Raw genomic sequence first — 27998 nt, 5'->3', positions numbered from 1 at the left:
TAGAGAAAGAGAGAGAGAGAGGATAAGGCCAGCATCATCTGATAAGGAAGGAGGAGGAAGGAGCAGAAGATGGCTTCAACGAGCAGCAGCATGAACGCCCTCTTGCCCTCGAATTTCACGGCTACTCGACTCCATTTCTCTCCCAGAAACACCAGACCATACTTGCCCCAATCTTCTTTTTCTAGTAAAAGAAAGCTTTTGATCACTCGAAGCCTCCATCAAGAGAAACCCAATTCCAAGAATCTTATGAACATACCCTCCCAGGCCGCTTTGGCTGCCGTAATTTTCACATCAATTTCGCAAGGCATTCCTCCTGCCCTCGCTATTGATAATAACAACAGCTTCCCATCTTCTTCTTCTTCGTCTCCTCCACCGGTACTTGAAGTTGAAGTTGCAAAACCCAACGCCTCTCCATCGTCTCCCTTCTCTCAGAACCTTAACCTCACTGCCCCCAAACCTCAAACCCAGTCAACCTCTGATCTCCCCGACGGTACTCAATGGCGCTACAGCGAATTCCTGAATGCGGTCAAGAAGGGCAAAGTCGAACGTGTCCGGTTCAGCAAAGACGGAAGCACCCTCCAGCTCTCCGCCGTTGACGGTCGCCGTGCCACCGTCACCGTCCCCAATGACCCTGATCTCATCGACATCCTTGCCATGAACAGCGTTGACATCTCCGTGTCTGAAGGAGACTCTGGCAATGGCCTCTTCAATTTCATTGGGAATCTCTTGTTCCCCTTCCTCGCCTTTGCCGGATTGTTCTTCCTGTTCCGCAGAGCCCAGGGAGGCCCTGGTGGACCTGGCGGGCTCGGCGGTCCCATGGATTTTGGCCGTTCCAAATCCAAATTCCAGGAAGTTCCTGAGACCGGAGTCACTTTTGCCGACGTCGCTGGTGCCGACCAGGCGAAACTGGAATTGCAGGAGGTGGTCGATTTCTTAAAGAATCCAGACAAGTATACCGCTCTCGGAGCCAAAATCCCCAAAGGTTGTCTCTTGGTGGGACCTCCTGGTACCGGAAAGACACTCTTGGCCAGGGCCGTTGCAGGAGAAGCTGGGGTGCCTTTCTTCTCATGTGCGGCATCGGAGTTCGTGGAGCTATTTGTGGGTGTTGGGGCGTCGAGGGTTCGGGATCTGTTCGAGAAGGCAAAGTCGAAGGCCCCCTGCATTGTGTTTATTGATGAGATCGACGCAGTGGGGAGGCAGCGTGGGGCTGGGCTCGGTGGTGGGAACGATGAGAGGGAGCAGACCATTAACCAGCTGTTGACAGAGATGGACGGCTTCTCCGGCAACAGCGGCGTAATCGTGCTTGCTGCGACCAACAGGCCTGATGTTCTTGATGCAGCTTTGCTAAGGCCAGGAAGGTTCGACCGCCAGGTCACCGTGGACAGACCTGATGTGGCTGGTAGAGTTAAGATCCTTCAGGTTAGCTCAAGACATCCTCTTCTATCAAATCTGTTTTTGCTTCCTAGAGTGCGGGAAAATATTTGAAAGTAGCCATTATGGATCCACATAAACATTTTTTTTTGGTAAATGATCCACATAAACATTGAAAAAGAAAAATCCCCATTTCATGTGAAAGAAACTAACTGGAATTTGAATTTTGAAGTTGAAAATAATCTTAAATTGAAGGGAATTAACAAATATTATGATCAAAATTAATGGGTGATTCTACCAAAAAATCAATAGAAGATTTAAACTATGAATTAGCTAGTACATCTCTAAGACTCGCATCAGTTTCTCTCAGAAATGTGGTTCTCTTTGTTAGGGACCAAATGAGATCATACAGCAAGCAGGAATGATCCTAAACCTACATTAAATGGGAACAAAAACATTTTGATTTAAGAAACAATTTTAGAAACCAGAAACAGTTTATTCTTTCCACTGATGAGTATGTGAATAACCACTGCAAGGTAGAACTGTGGAGAAGGAGAAATTAATAAATTCTACTTTAGAGGTGCTACAAGCATCTAGATTTGATCCAGGTGGTGTTGTAATTGCTTCATTTCCTTCATGCCTACATTCTAGCCTACACAATAGTTACTCTGCTGGATCAAGATAAAATCAAGCCATTCTACTTAAACTTTTAGGACTGCATTCTACTTAGATGTGGCTTATGCTTCGAACGAGAACTATCTTGCTAAGTCATTCTCAGTCTGGTCGCATGTTTTGCAGTTCTCAATTTCTCAGTCTATAAAGAGTAGCTTCAGTAAATTCTAGTTTTTTTTTTCCAACTATGTTATCCTCTCTATGACAGGTGCACTCCAGAGGAAAGGCACTTGCAAAAGATGTAGATTTTGAGAAGATTGCAAGGAGGACCCCTGGATTTACTGGAGCAGACTTGCAAAACCTTATGAATGAAGCAGCCATTCTTGCAGCCAGGCGTGACCTCAAGGAAATAAGCAAAGACGAGATATCCGATGCACTGGAAAGAATAATTGCTGGGCCTGAGAAGAAGAATGCAGTAGTTTCAGAAGAGAAAAAGAAGTTGGTAGCTTATCATGGTACACAACTAGCATCCATTTTCTGTGCCCTTCATTCTCAGATTTTGTAACAAGAAGTCTTGAAGAGCATTTGATTGTTTATACTCATTTGAGATATTTACAGAGGCTGGGCATGCTCTAGTTGGTGCACTTATGCCTGAGTACGATCCAGTTGCCAAGATCTCCATTATCCCTCGTGGCCAAGCTGGAGGACTTACCTTTTTCGCTCCAAGTGAGGAGAGGCTCGAGTCTGGACTGTACAGCAGAAGCTACCTGGAGAATCAAATGGCTGTTGCGCTAGGTGGAAGGTTCGTCACAGACCTCATCTCAAATCTAATGGAATCCCTTAAATAGATTAAGCTTTAGAATTGTCAGTTTCGTCTGCCTTAGGCTACTTAAAATGTTCCTCCCTCCCAAGGTTTGTTGATTTGTTGATTCAGACCATTGAAATGGTATTCTTTCTGGCAAAGAACCACAGGCCTTCAGCCATACATTTCCACCCTTCTCCTCTCACTTCTTTTTTCAATAAGAGGACAAGAAGGGCGAAGGAGCACCCAGCTCTTCATTGCAGGCAGAAATTGCCTGCAACTTTCCTTTTTTTTATTAAGATATGTTAATTAATTTTTTCTGGATTAACCCATTATGTATAGAGTTGAAATTTTAAGATTGTGTATCCCTACAGTCCCATACCACTGAGTCTAGTTCACTGATGTCTTTTGTTTTACTTACTGTCATTAACAATGCAGGGTGGCCGAAGAGGTCATATTTGGGCAAGAGAACGTTACAACTGGAGCATCAAACGATTTCATGCAGGTTTCAAGGGTGGCAAGGCAGATGGTCGAGAGATTTGGATTCAGCAAAAAGATTGGCCAGGTTGCTATTGGTGGACCTGGTGGTAATCCCTTCCTTGGTCAGCAGGTAGGAGGGGTTTTTTTCCCTTTCTATCCCCCTCCCAAAAAAAATAAAAATGCCACTGATTGAAGCTTTCCTGTCAAGGAGTTTACTTCATTGACAGCCATATTGGAAAACTGTTTTCTTTGTTTCTATTATTATTAGGTTTTTGGGTGGTATCCATTGTCATTAAGTGTGGTTTGGGGCTTTGAATTTGCAGATGTCTTCCCAAAAAGATTACTCTATGGCGACTGCAGATGTAGTGGACGCAGAAGTGAGAGAGCTGGTCGAGAAAGCATATTCAAGGGCCAAACAGATCATCACAACCCACATTGACATTCTTCACAAACTTGCGCAGCTTCTCATAGAGAAGGAAAGTGTGGATGGGGAAGAGTTCATGAGCTTATTTATTGATGGCAAGGCCGAGTTATACGTTGCTTAACTCACCAATCACTTAATGGTCTGCTAGAAAAATCCTGTTGTATTATATATTCCATGATATACACATCTTAAACCAGATAAATGTCTTACAAAGAAAAATTAACAATTGGAGAAAAGAGCACATGCATTGATAATTTGATACAAGAAAAAAAGAAGGGTTTTTTTCTCGCTATAATACATTTCTTCGGTCGAGTAGCCAAATCCCCAACTCTCTTCACTCAAAGCTCAATAATGTGTTGTCAACAACAATGGGTGGGTACAATCTGTAATCATGGGGGGTAAGCGTGCTAGGGTTTCTCAGGACCCTTTCACGCTTTTTTGCCTCTTTTCTTCTAGTCCTGCCGCTTCGTTCAACATGTCAGCTGCATCCTTGTGCATGTCGAGCTTGGCAAGCGCAACAGCCTGCATATAGAAGGCCGTAGGCCATTCTGGATAGACACACTGTGCTTGCATTGCATCTCTGAGGGCAGCATCAGGTTGATCACACATGAGATGGCAGAGGCTCCGTCGTGCGTACACAGTAGGAGAAACCATTGTTCCCACATCTATGAACTACACAAAAGTACAAAAACAGTCATGTGAGTGAGGGGCCGAGGGCATCCACCTAACAGATCTGTAGGCCCAATCAAATAGAAAAAGAAAAAGAAAAAAAAGGCTGTCTTATTTTTTTTCTGCCTCTAGCTTTTATCCTGTTTGATGCTCTCTCAATGTCTCTTCTCCGGTGGTACGGTGACAGGGTTCAATTGGTGGCTCATAGATCACATACTATCTTACTGAACTACCTTTACAATGACTCGGAACACAAACCGCAGAAAAATGTGCCGTAAAGGACGATAAACAAATTAAACTAAACAGTTGACAATCATATGATTCCTAATGGCATCAAGTTTATGTTCACCCATTCAAATAATTGCCCTAGAAATGGGAGTCGAGCAATCCACCCAATGGGCCTATGGCAGACTACCATGCTGAAACGAAATCTGTCCACAGAGACTTGAAGACGACATATCCCTGACCAAGAGAGAGAAGCATACCTGAGAATAACAATCTATTGCAGTCTTAAAATCTCTATCACGGAATGCAAAATCCCCACGCTTCCTTGCTTCCAGCATGTCTCGCATTAGTTGTGTCCATTCTTGGAACGATAACTGAGCAAAACACCACAAACACATGAATCACTTGCAGCGAAGTTAATAGACAATCAGCAAAATCCTTTTAACAATCAGTACAGGTCAATTACCTCATTGGTTCCTTCATCATCTCTGTAGTGTGCCATCACCAAAATCTGGTGGATAGCTGTGAGGTCCATTCGTGAACACGCCTCACCCATTGGAGAGAGAGGATGTTGTGGCGTAGGAGGAGCTTCCTCGTGCTTTGGGGTTCCAAGCATCACATAAGATGGAACCTGAATGGTCAAAAATTCCTGATCAGGCACTGAAACAAAGAGCAGGCCTCAACTAATGAAAACAGATCACCACGTAGCAAGCAAAACAGGCTATTTTGATTGGGAGGAGGAATAAGCAGTGTGTCTAGTATCAGTCTAATATTCATCGTGATGGACAAGTACATTTTTCTGGCCTGAAAGGCAGAGTTGACATCTAACACTGACTTGTAAGAACCAACCCCAGCCAAAAGGTAATGTAATGCGCACCCTGAACCAGTGAGATCCAGCAGGAGATCAATTTGCAACAGGATCGCGAGGAAAACAATAAGAACCAGATTAGAAGTAAATTAAAAAACTCGACCAGAACAAATCTGATGTGCATAAAATTCTGGTTGATTTCTCCTATCAGTCAATATAACATGCCTACAGAAGATTATTAAATCTGACGGCCAGATTCAGAAATACCTAACCTACTTGGATTAGGAAACTCAAAACTCAAAACTGAACAAAAATCAATTTCTGTAATTTAAAGGGTTGTGATCTGATTCAATTAATGAACTAGTTTATGAATGAACAGCATACTAAAAAATTCACAGTAATCTGAAATCAGACCTTAATATCATATCAGAAACAAAAAATTTCAAGAAATTGACTACAAGTAGGAAACCAAAAAATCTATTTGATTTTCAGATTAAAGAGCAAAGTTTTAAACTGAGTTTCAGGGAAAACATATCAATGGCTATTTTTTTGAGAATAACGACAACAGTTCAGCAAACCAAACAGTAAAAAGAAGCTAATCTGAAACTGAAGAATTATAACAGTGTCAAAACCTCAGAGCTTAGAAGATGGATAAACTGACCTGTAGTTTCATGGAGAAGTAAAACAGAAATATATAAAGGAAGATATGATCAGGAATCAACTTGATCAGTAGGGCTGGAATCTCACCAGTACCCTAACCTGGAATCCACCAGGGTTGCTATTAAACACAAAGCAGCTAAACACTCTTGAATCCACAAAAGTCAACACACCTGAGTCCCACATATGAAAGCATAAATCCACAGACCAAAACAAAGCAAAGCTTCTTTACTTCTCAAAATCGTTGGAAGGGTATAGCTCTTACATATAATTAAATAAAACTTCAAAAAACAGACTCAAACTAAGTCTAAACCTCCTTGAGCCAATAGCTTGTTATGAAAATAGTCTACTGCTACTAAACTCTAAATAAAATACGAAAGAAACAACTTAAACGGGGCTGGACTCATAGAGACCTATTCCAGCCTAACTATGTGACCAACTACAGCCAGACCACCAGCACACGAAAATTCACACACACATATATATATATATATATATATGTGTGTGTGTGTGTGTGTGTGTATGATTAATCATTTACACAATATATATATTTGGATATAACTAGAATAAAGCATTCCAAGTTCCTGCTCGAAGGTCAAATGTGCCCCAACTTTGGGACCATTGGAATTTAGAAAATGACAAATTTGCCTTACTCTCGCTTATCCATCTCGGATAAAAAAAAAACAAACAAATTGTTAGTGAAACCAAGGACAACATGCACATGCTTAAACGATTTGGATGTATCATAATAATACATGTTAGTGCAAATCTGAGGAGCACATTTAATAAGGAGTAAGGACTAAAAGGATACACCAAATAGGACAATCTAAAGGACAGTATGTGGGAGGAGGAAAAACAGGTAAAGTAAGACTTAGGAGATGTATCTTCTACATAATAGAGACACCGATATGACGCGGAGATAGAACATCACATGTATCAACATTCCCAATAAGAAAAGAAAACAACTTTACAAAGAATATGTACTATTGCACATAATCCCTAGAGACATGATAATAGATAAGGTCAATATTACTATATACAATTTAGAACTGTCTCTACATAAATGAGATAAACATATTGCCAAAGAATCCATTTCCCCAGTCCAGACCAAAACTTGTCCCCTAGATGAGATCTAAAATTCATACTCTCACATATACCCCTTAATTGAGCAAAGAGGAATAGAATAATATGCATTTGACCGTTGAAAATTAATTGGAAAAAAATTAAGAGAAGGGGAGGGTCTGGCAGATCTCACAATCTACCCTATGAAATGGTCATTGATTGGAATGTCTTCATCTCATTGGGTAAGCAACTTTAAACTCCACCCCAACCAATACCTGGATATGGGGTTCTGGACATAGACTTTGATCCAGGGACCTGGGCCATGACAATTCATTTCTAAAGATTCGAAAAGTGGATACCATCAGAGGCAACCCGTCAAGTATGGTAAAAATAGATTTGAAGTGATTATTTCATTTTCCTTTTGTTCCTGTGGTTGAGTTTAAGGTTAGGCTACCAAAACTTGTAATATTTAAAAAGTTAATAAGAACAATAATTGCTACAATATATGTATTCAAGAAGCATCAATACAGGATCCAGGAAAAATGTAGGCAATTTATAGGCAATATTGTTGATATAGGTATAGCAAATCGAAAAGGCACAAACAAATAAAGTTGGTTTATCTGTCGTTTATGCGGATGAGACTAGAAACATTCTCTTCTATGTGCAGATACAGAAACAACTCATATGCTATATTTCAATTACTTTATCAGAGATTCAGCCTTTCAGATCTGATCTCCCAAACAAATTAATACGTTAGCATGCATCATTCTCCGATCAGTGCGTCTGGGATGTTGCCAATTGCAATTATAAAATAACAGGGATTATCAATGGCCAAGTGCCTGTACTACAACCGATGACAACATATGAAGCAAATAAATGAGATCACATACAAACACATATACATACATACTGGAGAATCTCAACAATACAAGATGGTAAGCTTCAATAAAAAGCCAAATAAAAGAACTCACATCAGGTTTTGTATTCAGTGGTGCGAGTGTCGCAACAAGGTTTTTTGGATTTGGTCGCTCCCGAGGTTCATATTGCAAACAACGAGAAGCAAGCCCAACAACCACAGTTGCGTCTTCTGCTGAAAAGTTTCCCACCAAGTGTGAATCCATTAAGAGAAGAATGTTTTTGCCTCGTATCATGTCAAGAGCCTGCATACATGCATGGAAGATTGAATGAACAAATTAAAGCAAACATTATTCAAACTACCCTCGAAGAGATGTAAGATTGGATGTCCAGCTCTAATATAACCAATAGGTTGGTTGAGTTCATTCTATAATTGAGGATCTCCCTAGTCAAGTTTAGTTCAAAACAGCAGAAGTGCTTTAAAAGTGAGTATATGAAAATAAAGTTACAGAAATACCACTAGATACCATAACAGGGAAATGACCTTGAAATTACACGAACTTAAACTCATTTTTAACCACTTCTCGTACTTTTTTTGGGTTCAAATTTATGTGAGATGAGTGTGCATTCTTGTTATCAAATGGACCAACCCTCATCTGTTTATGTCTGCTGCCACATAGGATGGGAGTATCAATTGATGTCACCATGATGAAACATCACCAAACCTTGTTACATTTACTTTACTCTTTTAAAAAAAGCATATTTTCTGTGTAGCCAGACATTGGTTATACAGAGTTTGTAACCACTTTTTTTGTCCCTCATGATCTGGAGTAGACCAAATAAGCCTAAGGGCAAAATTTCTAATCTAACCGTACTGTACTGTCAAGGAATTTTAAATATGGTGTATAATATCATTACTGCCCCTGCTTACACAGGCAAAGAAAGGCAAAATTCAATATGGTAAGAGTCTCAGTGTAACCAACTGTGGTTACACAGAGCAAAACCCTTAAAAAGCAGGCACAGTTTGAATGGAAAATAAAGTAGAAGTCTCACATGAGTTGGAGGGATGTGTTTCCCACTTAGCAGATCCAAGAGGACAGTACCAAAGCTGAAGATGACACTTTCAGCAGTGACCCTTCCTGCAGAGATTCATATTTTGATGATTGCAGAAAGTATTAGTAGATATCAACTAGGTAAATAGAAGAGATGATATAAATTAAGAAACAGTAATCATGCATTATGGTTGGCTTAAGTAACATTGCTTATCAAAGTATCTTTCTGAAGAACATAACAAACATAGAGGCAGCTTAATATCTTCACACAACTCAATGATACATAGAATACATAATAATCCAGCAAGAGTTTCATCATCTCTTTATAAAGAACTAAAGGCAGGAACAAAACCATGTAGGAGACAGCTATAAGGAAATATAATGCTACAACAACTGTAGTCATGTATCCTGGAAATAAAATCATTGAAACAGTTAGAACTGGAGTATTATAGTTCCAAAGCTCATAAAGGCATGCTTTAATTTTTTCCCCCCGTTCCTTTAAGTAGCTCTATGTATATAGGCAGAAAGGTTACAGGACACAAATACAAGTGCCGGAATCGGACATTAATAGAAAAATGTCAGTAAAAATAGAGCATGTATAGAAAATCATTTGGAAACTTGCGACATTTTAATAGTGGAAAAACCTAATAAATTCATGAGTAGAGAAAAATTAACAAGAGAACAAGTCAACAACTTTAAATGCATGGAATATTGCAGATATTGGATCTTCTACCCAGCATGCTGCTCCAATTTTGAAATCTCTGAGTTCACGCTTTAAGCATTAAATCTCATTTCTCCTCCTACCCTAGCCAACAGTAGATAACATATGAATGAGACACATTGCCAGAAGACTTAACCAATGACATGTGTCATCAACTGCTTGACAAGGGTATCAAAGTTGATGTTTATCATTCATGGCAAATAAAAATGCACTAGATTGGGGACAAAATTCAATGAATCTAATACAAAGGCATCTGAATTAATTCAAATGCCACTACACATGCACCCTTCTCCTAGTCCTACACTTTGAAAAGTCAACAGAGGCCATTCCTAATTCCACCATGCAATGTAATATTGTGTCGTACGGTCATATACAATCAAATTCCATGAGGAAAGAGTATTTCTGATCTAGGCATCAAGCAACTATGAGCTTGGCAAATAAACCTTTACTAAATAGATAAGAAAACTTCATAACCATAAATTTGTGACAATGATGGCAGAAGAATTTTATCCATCTGGCTGCTCAATGTATACTTCCTCTTTCAGATTGCCATTCAAGAAAGTTGATTTCACATCTATCTGAAAGAACTTGAAACCTCTGTACATTGCCAAAGCAAGAAAGATTTTGATGGCCTCCAACCAAGCAACGGGTGCAAATGTCTCCTCGAAGTCTTTGCCCTCAACCTGTGCATAACCTTTGCAAACCAGTCTAGCCTTGTTCCCCACCACTTGACCATCTTCATTCAATTTGTTCCTAAACATCCACTTGGTGCCAATGACATTTTTGTCTTTAGGCCTTGGCACTGGCACCCAAGTGTTGTTCTATTCAATTTGGTCAAGTTCCTCATTCATGGCCTTCCTCCAACTGTCATCTCTACTTGCTTCCTCTACAGTCTTGGGCTCAACATGTGACAATAGAGAGTAAGCACAGTTTTTCATCCTCCTTGTTTACATGATGACATTGAGGTCACCCAATATTTGACTTGGTGGGTGATTTTTTTCTGTTCTAGTTGGCCTGTGCCTTCTTTCTTGAGGTTCTTGTGACCTCTCTAGTGATGCATTTCCTTCCTGTGGCTCAACGTCTAGTTTGGATACAGCTTGCACATCTCCAGTTTGGTCTTGGTGCTCATCCCCACTTATATAATTACCATCAACAAGGTATTCATCAAGAGGATAATCAACAACTGCATCACTTGGGCTGCTGAAGCTTTTCTCATAAACTCTCACATTTGCACTCTCAACAATTTTACCCAGTCTCTTGTCAAAGCATTTATAAGCTTTGCTTCTTGTGGAGTAGCCAAGATAAATCCCCTGATCAGCTCTCTCATCAATCTTTCCCAAATTTTGATCTGTCCTCCTAACGTAACATTTGCTCCCAAAGACCTTGCAGTTGCCTTCCTTCCAAACCAAAGTTCATAAGGTGTCTTGCTCTCTTGTGGCCTAAGCAAACACCTGTTTTGTATATGAATTGTTGTGTGCACTGCCTCTCTCCAATGTCTTCTTCCCAAGTTGCTCTCAATATGCATTGTCCTAGCCATTTCTTGCATTGTTTTATTTTTCCTCTCTGCAATACCATTCAGTTGTCGTGTTTTTGCAGCTAAAGTCTGTCTCCTTATTACCATGCTCAAGACAGTACTCATCAAATACACCCCATGTGTACTCACCACCTTTGTCAGATCTCAAACACTTTATGCTTCTACTAGTCTCATTTTTAACATATTTCCTGAAGACTTTGAATCTATCAAGTGCCTCTAATTTGTGTCTCATAAACTGAACACAAGTCATCCTGGTGTAGTCATCAATACACAATATAAAGTACCTCTCACCTCTGATGCTCTGTGTCCTGGTGGGTACACATATATCTGTATGTACCAGGTCCAATGGCTCCTTTGAGTAGTGCTCCTTGGCTTTGTGAGATACTCTTGTCTGCTTGTCCTTCTGACAAGATGCACAAATAGGACTTGAAGGCTTCTTCAATTGTGGGATGTCTCTAACTGCATTCTTGGAGGTGATTTTGACCAAGTGGTCAAAACCAATGTGCCCAAGTCTTTTGTGCCATAGCCACTACTCCTCTTCTTGACCAACCAGACATTAACCATCAATGCTCGCAGACAAAGTGTACAAGTTCCCAGAAGTTCTTGCACCTGAAGCAATAAGTTTTCCACTTTTTGCATGCCTCACTTCAAACCCTGTCTTGTTGAATACAACATTGTGCCCTTTATCAGAAATCTGGCTAACACTAAGAACATTGTGCTTCAATCCATTCACATAGAGCACATCAAAAGTTCTCAACTTTCCATTCAAGATCCACAACTCCCTTTCCTACAATCTTGGCACTCTCACTGTTGCCAAACTTCACAGAACCTCCTTCATATTGGTTGAGCTCGATAAATTTCTCCTTGTCACCAGTCATGTGACTTGAGCAACCACTATCAAAGATCCATGGTACAGTCTTGTTGTGTACCTTAAAGGCTGTCTATACCACAAAGGAAAATTCTTCATCTTCTTCATTTCCTTTTTCAACCCACACTTGCTTGCTCACACTAGGAGATTGATTCTGTGACTTCCTTCTTGGTGCCCTTCTTGTTCTTCTCTTTCTTCTAACTACAGGAGCTGATGTCACAACACTTTCATGTTGCCTCTGTGGAGCTAGCACTGTCATGCACTCTCTAGCAATGTGACCTAAGTCACCAGACCTGTAGCACTCTACTTGACTCCCCATCAATGGTGCAAATGAGTTTCTGCTAGAGAAGTCCATCTGTCTCACCCTGAATTTATAAGTTACCACCTTGTGCCCATAGGTGTTGCACCTACAACAATATCCAGGAAACAAAGCCCCTTACCTCACAGGTGCCATGGGCCCTCTGTCCAAAATAGTAGCCACCATATCCATCTGCTCTTTGTGACCTCTATTGCCTCACTGAAGCTGAGTTGTACCTCTATCTGTCTCTGCTAACTATACTCTGCTCCCTCTGAGTCTGTGCCTGTGTCAATCTTCTACCTGAGCCGATGGTGCCACCTGTCTATGCAATTTTCTCAGGAGAACGAGGAGAAACTGCTGGAATGTTGAGTTTGAGCTCAAGAGTGCCCTAGAAACGAAAATCAGGTGTTCGAATCATTTGGAGGTGAGGATTTGATATCTTCAAGATTGATCACATCGTTTACGGTTCAAGAAGCATGGTGGAGCTCATGATTGTGGCTGTATATGAGGGTCTTCAAGTGGTTGAACCACTTAGGTGATTTCTTCCCAACATTTACATTCCTAGATCCTAGGTTGTGGTGGATGTTATTGTAAATGCCTAGTAGATCTTAGTTGGGATTGAGGCTTTTATTTTCAACCACTTTATTGCATTGTAATACCCTTGTGACTGTTCACTAGGTGTTTGATAAAAAGCCTAGACAGACTAAGATACTCACAGATGAGGTTGTGAATGTTTAGGGTAGGTGCCCTACATCTTTGTATGATCAAGGACTGAAGCTATATTTGTTGTAGAAAAGTTGGAGAGTATTTGTGCAAATACGAAGCTCAATATGGGTATACCACCGTGGATGTAGGCATATTGCCGAACCACGTACTTCCGTGTGTTGTGGTTGCTTGCTTGTGGCATTTTAAAGTGTTTGTGATGTGTGCAAAGTGGGTGTTACTCCTAGTTGGCCTTACCAATCTTGGTGGAAGGCTGGGGTACACACAAACTGTAGTTGGCCAATGGGGTGTCCTAGCCAGTGGTGCTTACAGTTTACTTGAATCAACTCTTGGCAGCCCGTTGTGTGTGTTTTGGTGGCCGTCAGTGGGACTTGGTTTTCGAGAACGAAATTTTGAGACTATTGATTCACCCCCCCCTCTTAGTAGTGAAGCCTAGTACAACAGCCTTGTCCTTCGAAAGATCTATCTCATATCTGGTACTGCATGGTTCGACTCTGCAAGAACTCCGTATCATTCTCTTGAAGCTCATCCTCTTTATAATAAATGGTCTGCTTGCCAACCAAGCCTCTGAAGTAGAAATCCAAAAGTCATAAAGTGGGATAGCTGTAGCATTAGATTTTGATTCCTTTCTCAATAAAGTTCAGTACTGAATAGGCCAATCAGGATAATGTAGTATCGATGAAGTAAACGAGTCCTATATTTGGATTGGGACTGCTGACTGATACTTGGCAGCGGATAATGACATAATTACATATCAGCAGTGAATTCATGAGGAACAATAAGGAAAATATATAGTTTTTCTTAGAATCCAGGCTAGTGTTTGGTGGAGGATGATATGGATTAGCAAAGGTTTCAATTTGAGAAAGAAATTTAGAGTTTTAAGAATTGTTCAGGTCTAAATTGAAATTTAGATGCCAGTTTTGAAAACTGTGTGGGGCTTAAAATTGAGCCAAGGGAAGGCTAAGATTTATGATTGAAAATTGGGATGCCAAAGAAAAAAAAATAGGGTAAGACACGAGGTGAGATTAAAAAGGGTGAAAGGAGTTGGGCCATTAGGTTTAGAGTTAGGAAGTGGGGCCACATTTTTTTTTTTTTTTTTTTTTTTTTTTTTTTTTTTTGGGGGGGGGGGGGGAGGTGTCATTGTAGAAATTCTCTCTGTCAACAATCTTATGGAACCAAGATCCTGGCAACATGATGTGGTCTTAGAGAGCTATAGCCAAAATATTCACAAAGTATCAGTCCATGATAGAATTTATATCTTTTTGGAGTTTGGATAAAAGTAGGGATATTAACGTGACATATTAAATGAAAATCCTTTTATACTTCCTTTTTCACACAAATTGAGATTTTTTTCAAATCAGATTTTTTCAAAAACTCCTTTGAAGGTGTGATGCTTCATGTGCTAGGTTAGTTCCTAGGTACTTTCTAGATTATATCCAGCTCGTGGCTCTTTTTTTTCTTCTTTTCTCTTACTGATCTCATTATTTAATACTAGTTCTACTAAAAACTTTAAACCCAACCTTTTAATCACTTGTCGAGCACTTTAAATACCAAGATTCCATTAGTTCTCCAAACCTTCTAGCCCATACAGCTCCACAAAAATCCAACCATCTTTACTTAAACCACAAGCTTCCAATCGTATAATCTCTTCACATTTTCACAGAAGAAGGATGCTAATGAATGATGAGGCTCCATAGGAATAGAAGTGCATCCTATAACAGCATAAATCAGGTAACACAAATATAGAAGAGATTTGAGTGCAATGGTGAGCTAAGATTGTGGAAGTCACCCCAAATAGTTGAGGGAACCTCCCCTCCCCCCCCCCCCCCCAAAGGCGACACAATGATAAGATATCAAAATGTGTTTCAAATCTAACTCTTACAATGATCTCTAAGCATTTAAATTGAAACGTTCAAGATCAATTACAAAAGATATCTTATTGCAAGGAAAAGCAAACACAATCCTCAATAAATGGGAAGACTTGACAGAAGGGCTATGTATTAAAAATCATCTGTTATCTAGCTCAGTGGTAATGATCACCAGGTTTGTCATGAAACAGAAAAGTTCAGTATTCCATTCAGTCCAGTAATCATCTTACATAAATTTAATCAGTGTCAGTGGCACCAGAAGCATAGGAAAGCAAGAAAAACATAATCAGAGCCAGAAAAGAAGCAGATACCATTTCTTAAATACTCTGGAGGGGTGTATGCAAGATTTGTGCTATAACTTTTCCCATCCCTGCTATTTTTCATAAGGCCAAAACAGGAAAGCCGTGGATCACCATCCTACAAGGACAGATGCATCATCAAGATACCACCACTTGAGTACCACAATACACAGCGCAAGAGAGAAAAGGCAGGGGAGGGGGAATAGATAGACATTGTACTGGAGGCCAGATGAAGTACGGCACCTCATCAAATAGGACCCTGTAAGCATTGAGGTCATGGTACAATGGTCGCCCTTCCATACTACAATAATCCAAGGCTTCAGCAATATATAAAGCAACTCTTAAACGCATTGCCCACTCAATGGTTTGATTTTCCCCTGTCAAGAAATAACAAGTTGGAAAATCCAGTGTCACATAATTTGCTGAGGACTGAGCACCCAAGAAGCTAGTGTAGCACTGTTGATTAGTCCATGACCACATATCCAAAGAAAATTGAGTCGTTATACATGCACAATTTAGGAAGGAAAGAGGTTTGGGGAGAAGGGAAGGAAATCAAAAGGCCCCCTTCACTGAAACGACAAAATGTTGGACCAAGTTCAGAACTATTTGGCAATATAAGCTAATAAAAAAAACATAATGTGGTGGTCAGCCACGAAATTCTTCAACATAAGGCTCCCCTCCTATCAACTAGGAGCAGGAGCGAACATACTCATTCAGGCATTAGCTAATCAACTGGACAAGACTAATGGATTCCAAACTACAATATAAACAAGAACAACTATAAGAGAAATTAAAGAAAAAGGGAGGGGGGGGGGAGAGAGAGAGAGAGAGAAGGGGGAATAGTTTTAAAACGTAAATGTCAAACCAATTGAGACATAAAAAGGACAGTAACAAGAGCAATATGGGCAACAAGAAAGAAAATATATAGAACAGACAATTGCACATACAGTGAAATAGATGCTTCGCAAGGGTGTCGTTGGGCATGTACTCAGCAACAAGTAACCTCTCATCGCCGTCGCAGCAGTACCCGATCAAATTCGCAACCCTACGATGCCGCAACTTCCCAACGCCCCAAGCTTCCTCCTAAAACCCACGGGGAAGGAAAAGGAAAGGACCATAGTCAAACAAAAAACCAAAAACCTAAGTACTAATGAAGGAGAAGATAAAAGTTCAGAGAAGGGAAGCAAGAAGCAGAGAATTAAAAACCCAAATGAAAAAATAAGAGGTGGGGGAGGAGGGAGGCAATACAGCAAACTGCTTGGGATCGGGCCAGGCGAATTTAGTGAATTTCTTGACAGCGATCCATCGGCGGTTCTGAAGACGGCCCTTGTAAACGAGATTGGGGGCTTTCTCGCCGCTCTCGGAGACGATAAAGTCGGAGCTGAAGTTGTTGGTGGCGGCTTTGAGGTCGGAAAGTGAGAACTCGGAGAAAGGAGGTACTCCAGCAGCAACGGCAGTAGCGTCAGAATCTCCGGAGGGAGGTGAGTGGTTGAATGGCAGATTTTGGTTATGATGTTGTTTACGATGTTGTACCTTGGCTTTATCTGGTCGAGTCATCTTTTTAAAGAGCGATGATTCACAGCAGCCCATGACTCCTGTGTCTATCCCTTTACACGCTTACCTAACTTCTGACGTCGGAGTAGTTTGATTGAAGAGGTGGCGGTGGTGGTGGTGGTGGCGGAGTCAATAAGAAGAAGAGGGGAAGGAGAGAGAAATCTCGGGTGTCTCTCTTACCTGGCTCCCTCTGTTCTATCTCTATATACGTCCGCTGCTTGTGTATATGAGACTTTGCGCGTGTGAAAGCAGGAGAGAGAGCGAAAGCAGCAAGAGCGCGGACAGAGATATCTTAATGATGACTTGCCGCAGAAAATGGGACTCTGAGACTCTCTCTCTCTCTCTCTCTCTCTCCCTTCTTTCTTCTTTCTACACTGGCACCCTCTCTTTTCTTTTCTTTTTTGTCCCTCCCTCTTACTTTCCCACCCATTTATTATGTCATTATTAATTTTTTAATATCTTTCTCTTAATGCAAATCATTACTACTATATGGTAATTTAATGGGGATGAACTAACTTTAAGTTTCGTTCTAGACTTTAGAGGCCAAATTTTCCCTTTTCTTCTTTAAAGCCTTAAATTTGTTGGTTGTCTGGAAGGGGACTTCATAAAAAAATTTTCCTCCATCAGCAAGGTTTCCTTGACTGATTAGCTAGGTATCTTCCATCATTAGTAAAATTCATCCCAATCTAAATAGGTAACATGTTGGTTAAGGCCCGATATGTTTGACGGGGACTTAGATGGGGTGGGGTGGGGTGGGGTGGGGTGGGTTGATTGGGGTGGGAGAATGCTGATGTGGCACTTCAAAATCTCGCTACAATCTTATTTGTTTAATCTAAGGGGTGAACTTATAAAAGCTCTGACATGAAAATCCCACTCTATTCCAACCCACTACACTATAGGACTGAATCTCACAACATTCTCACCCAATTCTTCTTGTCAAACAAACGATTGATCGTTATTCCCCTCCTATTCCTTCTTTTTTTTTTTTTTTTGGAATTGGAAAGTTTTAATGGAGGGGGGGGGAATAGGGGATGGGGATAGGCCCCAAGGTGGTTTGAACTCATGACCTCTTATTTGAGGAGTTGGTCTTTTGCCAACTGAACTAATCCCTTGAGGTCCACCCCATTCCTTTTCTTGAAAGAAAAAATCTCCCACCTTTTGAGATATTTAGCTTTAAAAATTAGTTCATTTTATTAAGAAAACGAGAGAAAAAAAACATTGCTATGATGGGTAGTGTATGTTAGCATCTCTCTGTGTCTATCTATCTCCTCTCCTCCTATGAAATGATATTCTTTTTCCCTATTGTAAGACGATAAATATAGACACAAGGGGGTTAGCATTCGCTACACAACGGGACAGGGAGCTCATCCCCAAAGCTTCATTTGGTTGCAAGGGAATTTTAAGGGAAGGGAAGTAAAAAAAAAAAATTTTAAACTTAAAAAAAGAAACTTTGGTAGTCATTATCCAACATGATTGTATAAACTATTTAATTTCTTATTATATTTAGTAATGATACTTTTTAGATGTAATTTTTATTTTATTTCTCAAATCCAAGAGATTTCGATGTAAAATAAAGTGAATTTATCTAACCAAATATTTAATGATTAGGAATTGTGATATAATCATGTGAGATAATTTTATCAAAAAAAAAAATTATGTAAGATAATGATTACAAAAAGTCTCTTTTTTTATGTTTGAAATTTTCACTTTCCTTTCTCTTTAAGTTTCTCCACTAACCTAAAAAATAGAAAATGTTCTCTCGATTGTGTAGACTAAATTGGCTTCTATTTCCACACATTTATTACTACATGACAGGTTAAATATGGCTGAAATTTTGGAACAAGTAAACCCTAATAACCCCTATATATCATGTTGTAGCCGTAACAAATATTGATCAATTAGCATTAATTATGTTTTTGAAAAATCGATAACAATGAAAATGCATGTCAATATGTGGATAGCTAAAAATACAAAAGAAGATGCCAGTACAAAGGAGTTTATATGAATAAAATTTGAGTATGAAACATAACATCTGGCCAATCTAAAATACTTCCTAGATATCCAATTATTAAAACTGCAACTTCATCCATCTCTCCATATAGTATAATTAGGTGAGCAAATCAAATAGATCTTGTTCCAAATGGATAAAAAATCTTTTTGCATTCAAAGTTTTGTTGAAAATTCAACTTTAACAATTTTATGATAATCCTGACTTAAATATTTGTTTATTTAAGCAAGGTAGACTGTATAGTGGAGATACAATATAAAATATTTTACACATAACTATATAAGAAATGGAGGTGGCTTTTCATTTAATAGTTGGTTTGATTAGAAGAGACATCCAAGTTGCTTTAAAGCGGCATAAAGTGATGACCATGTAAATAACATCAAAATACATATTTTTAATCATTAAATAATTATCGAGTGCACTCGTTGTCATCAAAATGGAGAGCTATGAAGTTGTAACCTTCTTTTAATTGCTCATTGTTATATTTCTAAAAGTTATTTAATGTGGTATCTAATTGCACAGATAAAAAAAACATATTCAAAAAATTGAAACTTATTTAATGTGGCATTTATGTGAAATGACATAATATACCTTTACAAGAGGAAAATGTGTTATCTTAAAAGGGCAAAAAAATAAAGTTACAACTTCTTAGTTTACCATTTTAGTTATAATAAAATTTTTACATGATTAGTAGTTCATATACATACTTAGTACCCCATTATATTTTTTATGATAATAACAAAAGAGAGAGAGAACTTGGCTAGAACTTCATTAGGTGGTGTGGGTGGATCTAGGCTAGCTTATTTATTGGGTAATCTGATTTTTAAATCAATCTGTTCATTTATTGGGGTGTTGTTCTCTGTGCCGCAGCACCCAGGCACATGGGGGTGGGCGCAATGACCACCTTGCCCCCCTGAGTGGCAGGCCCATGTGCCTGGGCACAGCCTACGCTGAGGCACAAAGAACATTCTCCCTTATTTATTTATGAAGAAAGATCCACATGTTGACTGCTTATATTGACAGCTTAGATACTTAGATGTCAAGACAATAGCGGATGAAAAAATACTATGTTTAACGAGTAGAGAGAGACAAAAAAAATAAACTCATATATTTAATGATAGGAGAAATTAGAATAGACAGACATTAATATGATACTGACGGAACAAATCTATGTTTAGAAATTAGAGTAGACAGACATTAATATACAGAGAGAGATCTCCCTTGGAAACAATGGTAAGGCTGTGTACATCTAACTTTCCCTAGACCCTGCTAAACGCGGGAATCTTGTGCACTGGATACGGCCTTTTTTTTTTTTTTAATATTATGAGAGAGGTCTCCCTTCCCCTCCTTGTAGAAAAACAGGCATCTATTGACTCACGGGTGGGCTTCCTTTGTCCTTTTTTTTTTTATTTTAAAAGTATTATTCATTTTATGCTATTTTTTCTCACATCATTTGGTAATTTGGTGTTTCTTTCCTTTCACAGGTTCATGTACTTTCTTCATCAATACTCCATTCTACAACTGTAGCCAACACCTTCCCTTTATAACGTTATGTTCAGCTTAGAATCTTAACTTAATATATGAAACCCACCCATTTTGCCTTCAATGATTAATGGTGGAGCATGCCATTGCCAGTGAAACCATCAGCCAATTATACGACTGGTTTCCCTTCATTCACCCGCAGCAAAGGACCGTGGGTGTGGGTATTATTGAGGGTGGAATGTGGATCATAATGATGTAGGGAATTTTCAAACTTTCGTCCTAAGGGGGATTGTTAATAATTGTCAGGTCATGAGTTTAGTTTTTCCCCTGTGGTGGAAGAAAACGTTTTTTTTAATTATAGACTTTTAATAATTTGAGGCGGGAAGGTCCTTTGAGCAAATCATACAACAAGTGCACCAATGAGATGCGATGAAATGGTTTCATAGATAAGAGGAAAGTGAGGTCATTTCATATGTGTGGGTGATAGACAGAGAGAGGCGACCAATTATATGCTTTCACATTCCCTTTATTTAATTCTTCGAATTTTATTAGTTTGTTTTTTTTCTTAAAAAAAAATCTTGAAAGTGATTTTAAAAGTTTAAAAAACAGCAAGAATGCCATTTATTTTATGGAGAAAAGACACCAACGACAAAGGTTTTTTGGCAAAACTGAATGCGTGCACCTTCTCTCCCTTAAAATGTCCTAATTACCCCTATTTTCAAGTTCTTGTAACACCCCCTCCAATGCCTGAAGGTGCACACGGAGGAAACCCTCCCCTTATTTTATAACTAAAAATGAGAGTGTTTTTTTCTAGACAAGGGAAATTACTTGTTGGTAACTTTCCTCAATCATTGGCTACATGATTGCCTGAACAAAGATATGAGATCAGGTTGAGCTTGAGAATTACTTTCTCCGTTGCATGATGTCTCAACTTTGACCAATACATTTAGATTTGTAATATGTTTAAGGATTATTTATGAAACACCCCCTGAAAATAGAACAAACTTCAAATCACCCTCTCTTATTTGAAGATACTCATCCGTCTCCCTCTACACTAACAATGTTATCTTTAGTCAAAACAAAAAGTAAAATGTCATATTTAACCTTAATCGGTCCCTTTGTAACCCAACCCTAACTATGGTTTCAAACCCAACTCTCCATCTATCTCTGTCTCTCTTTTTCTTGTAACTCTCAGAGACGGCAACGGCGGTGACCCAACCCTCCTCTCTCGCTGCCGAGAAGAGTAGGTTAATGGAGGGAGATGTCATGGCAGGGGCTTGGGTTAGCGGTTCTGTAAACCTGTAAGCACTCTGTCTCATACCTGGTGACGATCATTGCGATGACCGAACCAGAGGCCGGCGGCCAAGCTCAGACACAACAAACGACCGTCAGGGTCTGACGACCATAACCCCGACCTCAAATGCCGATAAAACCCAAAAAAACAAAAAAAATAAGGGCTCTGACCCAAATCAATCCAAAATAAGTTGTGTGATGAACTCATCAATCAACTTATTTTGACCTCATAAGTGTGTATAGAACTTATAAACTTCTTTTGATTTTTTTTCTTTTTTTAATTCTAAATAATTATTTAAATCAAGTGTGAAAAGAGTTCAAAATATAATTTGAAAGGGACATATCCATATATTGTTATAAAAAAATATGGGAAAAATAACGTTACCTGGGCACATGTGGTGCACTGCTTCTATACCTAGACACAGGAACATGCAAAATGATCACCGCACCCGCACGTACCCAGATAACATTCTCTTTCCCAAAAATATTATCTTATATAATTTTGAATACACATGTGAAATAACAGGATTTACCCTCATTGAAAAAAATGATACATTAAAAGAGCAAATAATTAGATATCGTAATGTGTGTCCAATGTCAATAAAAAAAAATTCCTTTTTTTATAAATTGAGTTCTCATTTTTTATATCAACCCTTTGAGTTGGCTAGGTTTTAATGTTTCAAGGTAGGCTGAGTTTCGGATTGCCCTTTCTCCTACACTTGAGAACCCAATCCAAATGCATTGAAATAACAGACTTTCTTATTGACATCCCTCAAAGTGTCAAATAGTCCGTAACCTTACTTTTTATCCTTTAGTATGAAACTTAAATTTTATTCATAAGAGTAATAATGTCATTTGATATGTATACTTGAAAAATATGCATGATTAATAAAACATTTTGGTAATGACCGAGTTTCCCTCCACCCATAATAAATGGGATCCCATTCACTGAGGGGTGGGAGAAGGTGGGACGGTATTTTGGAACATATTAAAACCTTAAGAAGGGTTTGTGAATCCTAGGATAGTGGGTGATCTATGGGTGGGTGGAAAATTTTGTCCTTTTGATAATGATATAAAGTTATGTCACTTCTAACTTATTTTTGAAAACCCTTTCATACCTCTTTCTTAAATTTGAGAATAAAACAATAGACAAATAAAGATGTCATTTAAACACCCCCTTAAAAGAATATTGGCATTAGATTGATGTCTCATCGTGTAATGCATGCACCAACGCAGGGGCCAATAAGAAAACATGCAGGAGCATTTGATTAAATTGCATTTTTTAAGTTCACTCAGAGCCGAATGGTAATTTCACATGGTCCTGTATTTGGCGTAGGAATCATGCAGCCACTTAGCATTATATTTCCCAAAGAATATTTAAAAGTCAAATCACCTAATATAGGTTCTAGTGGACAACTTTTTGACTATAAAAAAAAAGGTTTATTCTTATCATGACCCATTCTAACAGAATTCTTTCAAGTATCATTTGAAATGTACATTTTTTTAATTGAGACTTGCATGACAAAGGAGAGAAACATGCGGAAAATTTTCAAGTGGGGGTTTTTTGATAGCCTTCGAAACGACGTCTCTGTAGCAATCTATATCAATCTAGGGAGAGGGTTTCCCATGGTGCCGCAAGGTGGGGAGAAATCTGTACATTACACCAATTAGTGTCCTAATAAATATATCATCCATATGAGGTCCATATTTTTAAAATAGTCGAGAAAGAATAATAAAAAAACTTATTTAAGTCGAATACTTCAATCTATGAAAAAATGACCAAAAATTTAAAATTATAGTAACAAAATGAAACAAGATCAAAAGAAAAATGTCCAGTGTGTGAATACTTTGGTTTTGATACTATTTGATATTACAAATGAAAGAAATAAACTTATTTGATTCAAATATGTCGGCATCACACAATTCTATTTAGGGCAACAAATATGACGTCAAGTTAGAAAATGGAGTGAGGCTAAGTCGTCCCACCAGTCATTTTTCTGAAGATTGATGACAGCTAATATGCTGCAATGGAAATATATGAATTAGTCACCAAGAATCATGATAGAATCATATTCAAGAGAAAGAGTAAAAAACAAAAAGAGAATTTTAACGCTCAGCATATTCTAGTTTTATAGGAAAATGAAAGACACCTTCCATGTCTTTTCTATTGTTATATATATATATATATATATATATATTTTTATAAAGTATTTTCTATTGTTATTCAAATACCTTTCCATTAGATATGGTATAGAGTATAGACTCAATTCTTCAAACCAACTTCCTATAACATCCTACTTACTAGGTTTTTCTATTTTTATTAATCAATTGTTTTTTTTTTTTGTGATGCATGGTGTTCTGAACCCATGTTCACTAGGAAGTTTCGAGTTCGAGCCTCTTAGCCCCTGATGAACCAAATTACTATCAACCAGTGACAGGATGACATGTGAAAAACATCAGATTTGAGGCCGACCTGAGCTGATCATCCATCCATCTCATCATACCTGTCAAATGTTGGGCCGATCCGATCTGACCTAAGTCGATCATCAAATTATCCATCTAAGTCATAGTACCAGTCAGATGCTGGGCCAACCCGATCTGACCTGAGCCGACCCTCAGATTTTTCATCTAGCTCATTATAACTATCAGATTTTAGGCCGACCCGATACCAGACCGACCCGAGCCGACAATCAAGTTAAGGACAAAATCACTTCACCTACATCATGCATCTTGCATGACCCAAGGTCACGTCTTTCGTATGACTCTCTGTGTCAGGTGTCTGCACCAGAAGACCTCTACCTATACAAATTGGAGACCAGAACAACGGTCTAGCACCGATGAAAGGCTTGCACCAATCTATCATCCAAGCTCTATAAATAACAACTCCAAGTCCAGGTAAAGGAGACTTGACTTCTCATTTTCTCTACTTGAGATTATCTGTTGCAAGAGGTCTGACTTAGGCATCGGAGCTATTCCGCTAGCTCAGGCCGGCATTCCTAAACCTCTTATGTTCTTCTGTGCAGGTCAGCTCGGTCATTCAAAGGGCAGAGCGACCACTTCTCTTTAACAAATCGTTGCATAAAGGAGAAAGAAGGTCGTTTCCCAAACATATATCCAACAAGGGCAGCCTCCCACTTGTCTTTTTCCTTGGACAGATCATCGGCGCAACACTTTGCCATCTTCTTCCCGTCCACCATAACGGGTTCAACAAAAGGGATATCAACAGTATTTTTGCGGACCAGGCCCCCTAGAAAGAGACTGGTCCAAGATCTTGAATCAACATTTCTCTTCTCACTCGGAAGAGAGGGGCTAGCAGCAGGGACCACTGGGGTAGGGCCACCGGTGGTCGAATTGATCACCCTGCCCCCTGAATGGCCGAAATGATCATCGCATCCTGACCCATGTGTCTGGATGCAGTATGCGCCCCATGCGCTCCTGAACAGAGAACAACGCCCCATACATAAATTAGGGCAAGACTCTTCGTCCGTGCACGTGCAAACATTGCATCTGTCTCCAGCGGCACACTAAGAATTAAACAATTCCTAACATTATAGTGGGAACAGGTGGAATATTTGAATTTGGAGAAGTACCTCCCTGGTCACAGACTCACATGTGACATGCCCACTTCCCACCACGGCACCACGTCTTTATTTTAATTAAAGAAAGATTTTCTTCATCCAACGGTGAAGAGATTCTTAAAGAGTCAATGCTAAATTGCTTCACTCTCTAACTAGAAATCCGAAATGCTCTTCTACGGCCCAAAATCAATAAAAATGTAGGTGAAGAGATTTTTATTCTTCATAAGTGAATCATAGGTTTGGCATATACCAACCACAAGGCTGGAGCCGCTGGACATAAGAGGGCGAGGGGGTCTTTTCAAAAGGGGTAGGAGGAAAGAAGATGACACATCCTAGGCAACTTGGAGGCTGGGCCTCAAAGGACGGTGAAGGGGTGGGGTGTGTGAAGGGAAAGGGTTGGAAGGGGAAATAACAAGATGTACACATCCGATGGGTAGAGAGTCGAACATGCGATCTATCTTTAGAGTTAGGTCAACGCTTTACTGCATTGGCAGCCACCACACTATGTCAAGAGCCGCTTCCTATAAAGGGTTTTGGAAAAAAATCCTCTGTAGTGGTTCGATTTGGGACGGTGCACTGCGGTGCGGCAATGCGAGCTCGATATATGGACGCGGCAACATCCAACGGTGCAAGCTCGATTGTACTTCTTTTTTTTTTTTTTTTTTTTTTCTTCTCGGACTTAGCACTATTAGATGTCGCTGCGCCCACTTGTCGAGCTCATAAGACCGCACCGGAAAGAATTTTTATGCAAGGGTTTTGTTACTTCTTCAAACATTTTACTTATTTTGCCATGTGGACAAATGATGTATCCATTCTAACCATTGAATAGAGATGATATGACGTAGATTAAATATATGTCAAATTTTAATAATCTAATTTAATCATATATCCTCTCATATTTAATTGCATGCATCTAGTGTATGCCCATGTATGCATACCAGTAAATATTATAACTGTGCACTCTCTCAGCAACTTTCAAAATGTTACAAATCATATTGGTACCAATAACAATCATTTTACCGCTTTTCTTTCCATTCCACAATTCTCTCTTTTCCCGCTTTTGTTGAATCACCAAAATCCAAGAGATTAAATATAACCTTTTGTTAGACACCCCATGTGGCACCGTACCATACAGATACACAGCCCCCCCCCCCCCCTCCGGCCCTCCCATTTAAAAAAAAAAAAAAGATAACAATTGCTCTCCCAATGGTTTTAAAAAATCCGATTAGGAATCGCCCGATTTAACATGAAATTCTTTGGAGTCAATTCCGATAAATCCCAATTTTACATGTGCTGAAGCCTGAACACCATTTGAAAAATTGGAATCAAATCAGAAACAGCTGCAACCAATCTCAATTCTGGATTCTTGGTCCAAAACCTTAGAATCACTGAATTTTTGTACCTCGGGGTCTATTCCAGGGTTTTTTTGGGACCAATTCCGATCAAGATCATAATCGGCATGTACTGATCCAATCCCCAATTCCATGTTATGAATCCTTGGTGCTGAGCCTAACAAGGAAGAGTCCTACCAAGTTTGTCTGATTCTAGCCTAGTCCAACCAATTCTCAATCGATCATAACCACTTCTGGAATGATCCCATACTTGATTTTAAGTTTTAAAACTTTAATACTCTCTCCTCACTTGCACCCCCTTCCCCCAATTACGGATCGTGATCGTCTATGGCCTGCAGCGGTCATAGCAGTGCACTAATGAGGCGAGCTATGATGACCACCTTAATCCCACTCGGGCAAGGGTAAGGTGGTCATTGTGCCTCACCTCATTAGTGAGCTGCTATGACCGCTATGGGCAGACAAGCTGTAGACGATCTAGATACCTCAACTACTTCCCTTTAAAAAAAATAACTTATCAGATCTCCTCTGTTCTCTCTTTCTAAACTATATGAAAAGAAGACAGTTTTTCAAGAAAGGGAGAAAGAAGCATCAATCACCATGACAATGATAGCTCAATTACATTGATTGACGATAGTCTATCCTCTAGGTATATGGAGTCATACCCACAATCTTCTCAAATCTTAAAACGCATGGTAGTACTATGCGCTATGCACTGGAAAATCGAATTGAATTGAGTTCAATCATCATTAATAAAAGCCTTGCATTACAAGGACCCCCTCCTTTCCCAATCTTCAATAATTAAATAGAATCATCCTTGGGCAACTGGAGGATTAGAGGAATCAATCTGCTGCTGTCCCTGTACACCTTTGAGATCTTAAGACCCCATTTAAGCCTCATTATCAAGAATTTCTATCACCTATGGTTCCCCAGCCCAGTACGGTTCCCTAGTAGGGGTGGAATGGTTATTTCAACCCCCTATGAGAGGAACCGAACAACCGTACCAGTCAACGAACCTCAGGGGATAAAGGTCCCATTATCAATAATCTGTTTCATAGATTCCACCACAACACTGCACCACTTATCCACAATGTATTGTACTCGGAATAACCGATAAATTTAAGTTTTTCACATATCAGGTAATCACTGCCCCCCAATAATCCATTCGTTCATGGTTAAAAACTTTCGATCCAATCAATAAACTATTTAAATCCAGTGATTAGATCAAACAGTGATGAACACATCTCATACTTCTGGATTTATCTAAGCCAAACAAATATAATTTCATTTTCATGACTAACACACTAACAATCAACTACTGAAAATCTTTGGTATCCAGAAAGACCACCAATCCCATGTAATTTAAAAACAAGGACACGAGACCAGGTACTTACAGAGCTCAGATT

At 39.3% G+C, this 27998-nt stretch overlaps 2 protein-coding genes across 2 annotated transcripts; one reads left to right on the top strand and one right to left on the bottom strand.

Moving 5' to 3' along the window:
* Window positions 1-8: 8 nt before the first annotated feature.
* LOC122658775 (ATP-dependent zinc metalloprotease FTSH, chloroplastic) lies at window positions 9-3942 on the top strand. Its single transcript, XM_043853889.1, has 5 exons — window positions 9-1419; window positions 2252-2498; window positions 2602-2785; window positions 3224-3395; window positions 3589-3942. Exons 1-5 carry the CDS (start codon window positions 70-72, stop codon window positions 3808-3810), a joined length of 2175 nt encoding a protein of 724 aa, XP_043709824.1. The 5' UTR covers window positions 9-69; the 3' UTR covers window positions 3811-3942.
* On the bottom strand, window positions 3835-17026 carry LOC122658776 (serine/threonine-protein kinase BSK1-like). The gene is made up of 9 exons (XM_043853890.1): window positions 16577-17026; window positions 16276-16411; window positions 15572-15705; window positions 15341-15446; window positions 9019-9104; window positions 8082-8270; window positions 5050-5214; window positions 4844-4957; window positions 3835-4361 (listed from the first exon to the last, which is right to left on the bottom strand). Exons 1-9 carry the CDS (start codon window positions 16916-16918, stop codon window positions 4107-4109), a joined length of 1527 nt encoding a protein of 508 aa, XP_043709825.1. The 5' UTR covers window positions 16919-17026; the 3' UTR covers window positions 3835-4106.
* Window positions 17027-27998: the final 10972 nt, after the last annotated feature.

This window comes from Telopea speciosissima, chromosome 4, assembly GCF_018873765.1.
Source record: "Telopea speciosissima isolate NSW1024214 ecotype Mountain lineage chromosome 4, Tspe_v1, whole genome shotgun sequence".
NCBI lineage: Eukaryota > Viridiplantae > Streptophyta > Magnoliopsida > Proteales > Proteaceae > Telopea > Telopea speciosissima.
Note: the sequence above shows the minus strand (reverse complement) of the source record. Positions and strands in the feature narration are given on the sequence as shown.